The following is a 10376-nucleotide window of genomic DNA, read 5'->3' on the forward strand; positions in this document are numbered from 1 at the left end:
TGACTGGAACAATGGGCACAATGCTGTGGCTCTCAGCTGAGTTGATACAACTCAGAGAAAATTACAGTTAGTTCCCGAGAGAATCATCTCCTTTCCATGACAGTCATTTTAATCTCCAATAATTGCAGGCAACTAAATGTTTTCCCTTTATTAGAATATCGGTCAAGCATTTGGATAATGGCTGTGACACATTGGGAAAAGAAACAAAAAATGTTTCCTCCGTGAAATACTTGATTTCTTTTGACAGTTGACACCTTTGGTGCATACTGTGAGTTGTGCATTTTACTCGTGTTGATTACAACAAAGGCACCACCTTAGTTTTAAACGAGTTTACCATGCTATATCATTTTTAACAGTAACTACTGGCCGACCTTTATAAATAAAAGTGCCATAATAAAACAATTATGTGGGTTAATTAACTCTGTGTTAGCGATGAAAAATCTCTTGAAGTACAGGCATTGGTTAGACCTCCATCTAGTGGTGAAATTAATGTATTACACAAATAAGAGAGAGGCCTGTTGAATTATGGGCAACTGAACTAAAATCAAAAGTGAGCAAAATTAGCAAATATTGTAAAACTTTATTTAAAAAAACGTGGGGTTATAAAAATGTACAAAATATATTTAAAATGAAGAGTTATCAGTCTTGTGAAAGAAAATGCAATACACTGTAGATCAAGGTATAAGGCAAAGAAGCTTTACAGTTGTAAGACCAAACACATAGCTGCACATATCTACTGAAACAGTTTTTTAAAAAAGCATTTTGTGAATTTTTCTTTTCTTTTTCTATCAAAAAAGGATCAGTAATGGCAGCTAATTTATAATGTTCACTCATCAAAACATTAAAACATTGTGTAGACATTAAGAAACATATTCTCAGTCTGTGTTTTCATATTAAACCCGCGTTCTTATCACAATATGTGGATATACTGTACTAGTGTGCTTATTGGTTTTCTCAGCACGGCTATGAAGCAATCACTTGTATAATTTCCCTGTGGATACTGGCTTCCTGAGTGTTGATTTGGACATCTCCCACCAGACCATTCTCATACCTGAGAAACACAAAAGCACATCATTGTATTAATCTAAAATATAAAGTCATTAAACATCACATCACGCTGGCAGGCAGAAAGGTTTTCCAGGCAGTTACATGTGTCTCTGCTGCTTTGCGTTTTACTCACACAAACAGGAAACGTGTGCACACGTAGTCGGATATTGGACACACCCAAATGTTCCCATGCTTTTGAAGGTCCTTTGAAGTTATCACTGTGAGGACATGCAGATTTATTTAAAACATGTTTACAATCTATTCTTGTCACCAAGTCTCTTCAAGGATTTATGTAGTATGTCCAATTTACCTTCACAGAGAGCGATGCAGTTTAAGTTCCTGTTTTGCAGGAACCTGGCCTGCACAGGCTGATCCTGTACGACAAGGAGAGAATACAGACTAAGATATAAAAAACAAAACAACAAGAGAAGGTGGTCATTTCTGAAAAGACAAGAGAGATAAGGACACTGACAGAGTAGATTGTTCTTAATACTCTTGCCAGAGGGCACATCAACCAAACAGACACCAACAAATGCTTTGACAAAATGCGCTCAGAATCTAAGTTTAGGCTTCTTTTATACATGTGTCAACAGTTGTTCGTCATGCATCAACTGTTTAGACATTAATAACATGTCTGGCTTGAATCCAAAGTTTCATTCTTTAGCTTCACCCTTTAGGGTCACTACTGGCAACCCAGAGACACAACTGACCAACTGACAAAGCGGCCTGAATAACCTTTGACCAGGACACACTAAATAGAACAGATGATGGTGTTAAGTTGTCGAGCTTCAGGTAACATCCTTTTTAAGGGTGTAAAGAAAAGTAAGTGAAAGGCAAGGATCCTAAAATAGCCATAACGGTACCAAATCTGTCTTTGGGACAAACATGATGAACATGATGAAACCTACCTGTTTGCTTTGGTTTAATTGGTTGTATCTCTTTAGGAGTTCTTCCTTTGAGGGCATTTGGTGCTGCCCTTTACCCATCTCTGTTGTTTTTAAAAAAGCACACACTCAATAAGTAAACATCATCTTTGTACCGAATGTATTTTTTTTTAAATGCAGTGTATTATGACAGAAAATACATTGTGCATCCCTACCTGAATATCCAAATGATATGCCAGAGATGGGACTCAAATAGATGCCTTTCCCATATGCAGCTCCATGAAGCTTGAACAGCAAAAAAAACAAAATCATGAGGCCAACTACCAAATCAGTTCATTTCAAATTCTGACAGTACAAAATAGATCATTAGTTTTACCTGTAATTTAGTATAGGAGGCATTAACAAGCCCGTTTCTCAGAATAGAGTGCCAGTTTTCAATGTGGGAACCACTGAAAGAAGACAGAACAGGTGTCTTAGTAGAATGCATGCAGAATTATGTTGTGTTACTTTCTATTTAAGTTGAAGGGACACAGCTTTGATTATTTCACTTACTGGAAAGCAAAGGTGCTGCCGTAAAGTTTCCTGGCAGTTTGAAAGCGAGCTTCTTTGGAGGGGGGGCTGCTGATTAGCAGGAACTGATGGGGTGTTTGCATGAACTTAAGTTGCTATTGTGAACCAAGTGATGAAAAAAAAAAAAGATGGAAGAAAATCGACAATTACATTAAAAAGTATAAAACATGGTATATCATCTTTATTTTGACAGCCATTCATGAACTGCTATAGAGGTCAAATTTGCAGCTGCTACGATACGACAGCAGATTCTAGCTGTGAACTACTTTTTCATACCCTGTTTAGTGGAAGCTTGACGATGTGTGATCTGTTGCTTGCTAAAATCCTGTTATCAGACATGCAAACACATCTGGGTATTAACCTTTGAAACATCTGGATTTGATGAAAAGTTTATTAAATTGAATTGAATTATGATTAAGATGCTGTTTTGAATCACTCACCATTGCAGCAAGGGATGAGCAAGAGGGTCTATTTTATCCATTTGCTTCTTTGTTTCAGAATATGGACCCTGATTGGGATAAAAACACAATTTCGTCCATCTAAGAAATGTTCATCTGCTTGAAATGACTCTCAAAAATGTCAAGCCAAATGTGAAAATTGTGTCATGATGATAAGATGTATTTTAATATTAGTTACCTGGGCCATTCTCCTGATTAACAAAACGCTGTCTAGAGCTTTTTGCAGCCTGTCGTAGCTCTTTCTCTGCAACAATAGAAACAAGAGGATTGCTTCAAAATAAAAAATAAACAACTCATACGCCGTTTATTAACTGAATTCAGTAACAAGTTTAATTAGGTTGGCTGATACCTTAGGACTGAAGGCCAGAGTTTTGGGGTTGTATGGATCGACCACAGAGGGGTACGGTTCAAATATGATGCTCTTGCGTGAAGATTGAAGAGCAGCTCTGCACATGGCCACCAGCAAGTCAACTACCTGTGGATAAGAAAGAATGGAAATACAATAATCTTATAGTAAGATAATCCAGACTTGTTTGAAATGCATATGTGTGTTACTAACCTCTGCACCGGTGGCCACCTCTTCTGTAGCTCCAGACATGACACCCAACGTATAAAAAGAAAACACACATAGCTCCCTGCTGCAAACTGCTGGCTTGATACGCACAACACAAAACAGGGACATTAATTGACATTCAGCTTTTTTTTTTTGTTTCGCTTCAGTAGATGAGTCTCTTGAATTGATTTCTTTTTAGCCATGTACCTTTAGCATGGGGCCATTCTGAAACACATGTCGCTCATCACAGACCACACAGTATTCATTCAGCGTGGGGAGTCTCTGCTCAGCGTACCTCATTATCTGTGCACACAACGACAACATGTTATACTCTTTTAACTTAATCCCTAAGAGGGATTTCAAAATGTTCACTCTGTTATGGAAGATGTCACTAATGCATTAGTGCCAGAGTGTTGGGGCTTCACATGCACCCAGTTCAGTGCATTGCTTAAGGAACTTGACTAACAACTGGCACCTCTCCAGCAACAAGTCCCAATTTCCATACTCGGTCCACTCAGGCCAAGTCCCTGAAGGCTGAGCCACTTGTCACCCCTCTTGCTTTCATTACATCTCGTTATAGTTTCTTTCTATGGGGATGAATAAATATGAAGATAGCTTGAATATTTTTGTTTACCATTTTATAAAAATGTTGAAAATGGTTACATTGTTGAAATGAACCTTACATAATATCAATATGGTTTAGTGTTATAATGATGTCAGTGAGGTCATCGCTAAGGTCTGAGGTTCTAAAGGTCATTGATGAAAATCTCTAAAATACAACTAGACGACTCTGCTTTATGTCCGATCAGAAGACGTTCTCAAACTTTTTATTCTATCAAAAAATCTATTAATCTATTATTGTCTTTTTTTTTCACTCCAAAAATGGTGCATGAGCAGACTACAGATATAAGGTGCAGCAAAGATCACTTGGTCCACGCTTCATGTCATCACAAACTGGATAACAAGCCTGCGTGGAGTTCCTTTTTAGTTTCTCATCCAGACACATGTAAAGCATTCATTGTAATAGCTGTTGATTTCTTGTGCTGTACCTGTACCAAGAAGCCGTGCTGCAGAGTCGGGGTGGTCTTACAGTGCCCGATGGCCTGTGACGAGAAAAGCAGCTCGATCAGCTGTTTAGTGCTCAGCTGTGCTGAAGACTTGACTGCAGACACCGCCACCCTCTGTGAAGGAAAGGACACAAGTACTGCTTTTAAACACTCAGGGAACTTACCAGGCAGAGACTTTATATCTTTAATGAAGCTGAAGGAAAGTCACCTTTCCACTGGGTGTGTAGGTGAAGAGCTCTCCTGTGGGATTCTTGATGTTGTAGGAAGTCTTGTGATTGGTGAAACAGTTCCGTTTCATTGGTGGTAAAATGATCCTTCCTCCAACTGATTCCTGGAGATAATCGGACCTGATCATGGTGCGAGATAAAACAAGTGAATGGAGAATCAAGAATACTTTGATTCACAATTCAAAGTGCAGAGGTTTAACATACTTTGACGGGGGGAGCCGGATGCTGAGTCTTGCTCGGAATTTCTTGATGGTTCCACTTCGCCTGAACCAGCTTTGTCTGCTTTTCCGTCGGACCACGATGTTCTCATTGGTCAGATGTTTCCACTCCCGAGAAAGAAATATTGTGAGGATACTGGGGGACAGAAAATAAGAGTTAGCCATCAAAGAAAGAGGGCTTAAAACCTTCAACTACAACCTGGGTTAAGAAAAACTAATCAAAAAGAATACTCACTTCTGTAGTTGCTTCCCAAGACTGAATTGATCTTTGTTGGAAGGCTGAAAGACTTCAACTGAAGGTGCTGTGGTGAGAAACATCTTCTATGAGATGTCACGATCGTTTTCTAGTTACTTAAAGTTCCTGTGAGGAACTTTCAAACAAGTGTTGATTTTGGCACCCCTTTGGTCAAAGCAACATCTTTTATCTCTTTGCTCATCCTGTCCTGTACATGTGTAGAGTTTTTACAATCTATTCCTGCTCATTTTAAAAAGCCAGTCCTACTGGCGGCTGTGGCTCAGTTGGTAGAGTCGTCGACTCTCAAACGGAAGGTTGAAGGTCCAATCCCCAGCTCCAACAACATGTCCGCTGTGTCCTTGGGCAAGACACTTAACCAAAAAATTGCTCCTGCTGCTTCGTCGGCGGCGTATGAATGGGATTAGTTACTTCTGATGGTCTCACTACATAGCAACCACTGCCATCAGTGTGTGAATGGGTAGGTGTTACCTGCAGTGTAAAAGCACTTTGAGTAGTCTGAAGACTAGAAAAGCGTTATATAAGCTCAAGTCCATTTATCATTTACTAGTCACTTTGAAGCTGTACTTTGGAAAATGTAAACAGGCTGTTTCTGCACCGGTCCAACACATCCAACACATACCTCACCGGTCACTGCAGTGTTTACAAGTATTAAAAACAACTATTCTGTAATTATCAATCTAAATGTTGATGCCGTTGTTTGCTTTTGTGGATCACATAGAGGCATCAGTCTGTTTCATCTCTAGCTTAAAGTTTCCTCACAAGAGCTTTGAAGTAATACGTTTGGTTTGCAGCAGGGTTGTTGATGCTCACCAGGTCCATCCAGATACTGAGACAGTGAAAAGTGCAGACGGATAACGATGGGTTCTGATGGATTAATCCTCCAGGCCTCGGCCACTTCGTGCTGTAGACACCAAACAATGTAATCACATTAAACAGTGCAGGATGTCACACAACAGAAACATGAAAGCACTGTAGTAACTGAGTGTATTTTTAGATTCAACTTACATCCAAAACGTCTGTGTTTATAGTCAAGTCAACATCCACATCATCAATCGACCCAAACTCCCTAAAAGAGAAAATATAGAATGAATGAAGAAAAGCAGCAGTGCTTCTTTCCTCTTAAAGTCACAAAGAAGACCAAATTGTTCAGACCTGATAGAGATGGCAGAGTCTGAATATAAAGTCCTGACTGCCTCTATGTCCGTTTCCAGCTGGTGGTGGTGATACCACTCAGTGGCACAGCTCCCCTGCAGAGAAAACACCACTGTTACCTTATGGAGCAAACAGCTCAGCACTGCAGGAGGCCACAGATTTATACAATGACTGAGATACACTGACTTTAAATCTCAAATGTAGGTAACACGACATCTCTGTTAGCCTCTTAGCATTCATAACAACTTTGAAAAGTTGAATTACTTCAAACAAACGATACAGAGAAATTATTGTATTTAGATGTATGAGTAAATGAGATGAAATCTGATTTAAGGTCTTGTTTTAGTTTAGAGGTGTTTATTGAGTGTGTTCATATTCTGGTTTTACATTTAAAGAAACACTCAGCCCAAACCTTGATCCAAATATGATGATGTATGATATCTTGTGATTCTTTCTCAAACCTATTTTAACCACCTAAAAGAAAAATCTTACATCTGAACCACTCAGGCTATCCACATCCACATCACTGTCCTCATCACTCTGGCTCTCTGTCCACGGCTCGCTCTCTGTCTCCTGTCGGGTTAAGGGGAAAATGAGTCGATAAAGAGATCCTCTTGATGACACGGCTAATGTATCTGCTCTGTTACACTTAACTGCAGGCAAACATTTCAATAGAGACAAAGATAAGAGTTAGCTTTTTCAAAAATATCAAACAGAGAGAGTATTGGCTGCTGCACAAAAAAAAATGATATACCAAGACAAAAGGAAGACTACAAGTCTGCACACCAGAAGCTCCTCCAATATACATTCAATGGATTTATCACCCCATGTGACGTTCAGGGCCCTAGCCCTTCATCAGGACAAGTTATCTCATTCACATATCTTTATTTTTAATCCAAAAGAGCAAAAACTAAATGGTAATATGGTAATAAAGTAGGAGACTAATATCTTACATCATCAAAAAATCTAACCTGTCAATTAATTTCAGGACAGTTATAAAAAAACTATAGGAAAAGATTAGAATATGAGAAGAAGAGGAACATGTAGAGCTTACAGACTCACCATGTGTTCACTACTCATTTCTTTAGCAACCATCATCGGTCTGTTTCCTCCAGCTTCAGTGACACTACTAAAACATAAAGCAGGAGAAACACATGTGACCTCATTATTTACCTACACGTACAGTGTTAAAACAGATTACTGTAAATTTTGTATTTAAATGTCATTGTTATTTTCATACCAGAATATATATATATATATATATATATATATATATATATATATATATATATATATATATATATATAAGTTGCCACATTTTATTCTCAGCATCTTTAGGGTTGTTATCTTAAATGCTTCAAACTAAGCAAAGACATGAACATTTTCGGAATTAATGAGACAAAGATGTGTGTGCAACCAAGCCGAAAAAGACCTTACCTTCTTTCCTGACAGCAAAATGGAGTTTCCACATGTTATGATTGCACAAACAATTTCACTCTTCAAGAAAAAAACATCAGCAAGAAAAACATAAACAATCATACTCATTCCAAATGTGACCTCCAACCAAGAAAAACTGTATATTCCTGTATAGTGGCTCTGCAGGCTGTTTGTGTTTTTCCGTCCTCTCCCCTCCTCTGCTTCGGAACAGCAGGAAGTCCCACATGTTCTGGCCCCGACTTCAGTGTCACATGATTGGCTGCAGACACTGGCAGGCTGATCAGCTGAACCTGGACCTAACAAACAGAGGAGAGGCTGAGGGTGTGACCTCACACTTTAAGTCTTTTTCCTGACTGCTTGTGCTGCTTGTGTGATATGTGTGCCATTGTGTTCACAGATTGTTTGGTTTATTTATTTTTAAAGGAGAAATGAAAGAAATCTCTGTGAAAATGATCCTGCAGGCTCAGGCTCATGAATCAGTGTTAAGACTGTGAAGAGGACAAGGATCCCTTGTTGGCAGGGCTGAAAGATGCTGATGATGTTTGGCATTTATTAGTCTTCCTGTCTGCCTGCTGTGCTGCAGTCTGACCTTAATCTGCAGTTACCCTTGTTAGCAGTCGCCTGCTGCTCTGCAGTCTGGCCAGATTAGACACTTCAAGGAGCGCTTACATCTGTGCAAGTCTTCTCTCAACAAGTGCTTTTCTCAGAGTAATCCACTTAGACACAAGTGGGCGTTTGTAATGTGGCCTTGTTTATTTATAGGGAGTGGGCACAATATCATACTGTATATGGCTGTTTTTAAGGCTGAGCATGAACAGTAAGAATAAAAAGCAAGTGAAATTTCTCCTTAGGTGAGTCAGCATGTCATACACAGGCAGAATCCCAAAGAGCTTCACTTGTTTTTATCTGCAAAGTTTTAAATATATGTTGTATGTAAGTTTTTCTTTGTATCCATCTCCTGCTGTTAGATCAAAACCATGCAGCCTTATCTTTAAACACAAGACAGGTTACAGATCATGATGCAAAGATCAGATTTCCATGGCAACAACCTTGCATAATATCTGTAGCATCTGTTCTAGTTACCGAACAGTCTTTACACGGGGAATTATCAGAGGGCAAGCTCTTTCAGGCTTTATGCTGAATAATGACAGTAGAGATATAACAGAAAGATAGCAGAAGTAATATGATAAAGGTCTGGAGGGTAAAGCTCTTTACATAAACAATAAAAAATATGGACTAAAAAAAATAGTAAAAATAAAATAACATTGTGTTACACAGCGTTCTTAAGTAAAATGTTAATAATGGGGAAATTAAATTGCCTGATTAAAAGGGTTGAATTCAATTGCAGACATTTATAGAAACATTCTCTGGAACATCATGTCAATTGTAAGATCAATTAATTAAAAACTGTTTGAAAAGTGAAAGTTGTAGGTTCTGTGTTTTGATGTTGACAGAGAAAAGAAGTGTCGAGACGTTTTTGTTGTTGTTTCCGAAACAGACTCTTATTAAAAACTTAACAGAAACCCCAGAGAACAGCACACTGCAGTTGTTTTATTTTTCACTATCAGGACACTTTGACTAGTTTCGTCCACTAGAGGGAGCTGTCGTTGACAGAAAGAGAGATTTAAAGTGCGACAGTTAATCCATACACAGTCGGCTTATTGTTAAACTACGAGTTTGTGACTGAATATGTACCTCCTTACATACATTATGAAATAAATGTCTGCATTTAATTTTAGTTCGCACTTTGCAGAGATGTTTTCCCTTACATCTATTTATATTCTACTTTAGTTAAATAACTCTTTTTGTGAAATGCATCAACTAAAGCACATCCAGTATGCATGCTTCCTGAAACAGACATTTTGCTGCTTTTGCAGCATGACTGCATGACTGACTTAAACCTTCTTAAAAGTCAATTTGTCGCTGGATTTAGGACGTGTTGAAAGTTATCATATAGGACCATAAATGTAAGATGATTGATTTGGTTAAAAGTGAATGAAAAATAATCCAAAAACCCATTGAAACTTGTAACAGGTTATTGACCTGTTGCACGTTATACAGTATATTAGACCAGACTCTATGTTGGTACATTAACACAATCACTTGTCTGTTTTTTTAAATTAAGATTGTGTATTTTGTGTACAGCTGAGAAACTATAACTATATAATTGGGTGTCATTCTAATAAAAGTAATTCTCTGTTCAGCTTTTCAGCCTTCTTTAAACTGGTCGTAAAGCTTTCCTCTGAAGTCGGTAGTCTGACTGGCTTTGAGCCAGCTTCACACTCACAGCTATTAAAAAAAAAAAAAATCCTTAAATGGTTGGGAGGTGGGTGAAAGTCAGTTTGGAATCACATTTCATCATCTTGAGCGACCCTCACATCCACATGTAAAAATACGAAGGTGTCATAAATGAGGCATCAGTCATTATGGGCTCCTTTATGTCGAGCTGGTTGACTGATTTGGTTTTTCAAGTCAATTAGCTCTCAGCGAGGTAACCTCTCCTTAAC

The 10376-nt window shown here is 38.4% G+C and overlaps 1 protein-coding gene across 3 annotated transcripts; it reads right to left on the reverse strand.

Moving 5' to 3' along the window:
• Nucleotides 1-771: 771 nt before the first annotated feature.
• LOC110004264 (protein mono-ADP-ribosyltransferase PARP6-like) lies at nucleotides 772-8321 on the reverse strand. 3 transcript variants are annotated; one of them, XM_065957299.1, is made up of 23 exons: nucleotides 7974-8321; nucleotides 7495-7561; nucleotides 6925-7005; nucleotides 6433-6527; nucleotides 6286-6346; nucleotides 6091-6181; nucleotides 5260-5326; nucleotides 5011-5160; nucleotides 4788-4926; nucleotides 4562-4693; nucleotides 3720-3815; nucleotides 3519-3611; nucleotides 3309-3434; nucleotides 3138-3203; nucleotides 2942-3009; nucleotides 2778-2826; nucleotides 2484-2596; nucleotides 2308-2380; nucleotides 2147-2216; nucleotides 1956-2035; nucleotides 1358-1421; nucleotides 1181-1265; nucleotides 772-1051 (listed from the first exon to the last, which is right to left on the reverse strand). In XM_065957299.1, the coding sequence occupies exons 1-23, from the start codon at nucleotides 8093-8095 to the stop codon at nucleotides 964-966; spliced, it is 2076 nt and encodes a 691-aa protein (XP_065813371.1). In that variant the 5' UTR covers nucleotides 8096-8321; the 3' UTR covers nucleotides 772-963. The 3 variants fall into 3 exon arrangements, with proteins under 3 accessions (XP_065813371.1, XP_029137875.1, XP_065813372.1); XM_029282042.2 differs by having other exon boundaries at nucleotides 7870-8317; XM_065957300.1 differs by lacking the exons at nucleotides 3519-3611; nucleotides 3720-3815 and having other exon boundaries at nucleotides 7974-8320.
• Nucleotides 8322-10376: the final 2055 nt, after the last annotated feature.

Source organism: Labrus bergylta, chromosome 7, assembly GCF_963930695.1.
Source record: "Labrus bergylta chromosome 7, fLabBer1.1, whole genome shotgun sequence".
NCBI classification, from domain to species: Eukaryota; Metazoa; Chordata; class Actinopteri; order Labriformes; family Labridae; genus Labrus; species Labrus bergylta.

Bases quoted from the DNA above. Each gene is read 5' to 3' on its own strand.
- LOC110004264 (XM_065957299.1), bottom strand. From the start codon at position 8,095: ATGTGGGACTTCCTGCTGTTCCGAAGCAGAGGAGGGGAGAGGACGGAA. The intron at 7,006-7,494 runs GTGAGTCTGTAA...TTAACCCGACAG, and splicing joins AAATGAGTAGTGAACACATG to GAGACAGAGAGCGAGCCGTG. The intron at 3,816-4,561 runs GTACAGCACAAG...TTGTGTGCACAG, and splicing joins AGCACGGCTTCTTGGTACAG to ATAATGAGGTACGCTGAGCA.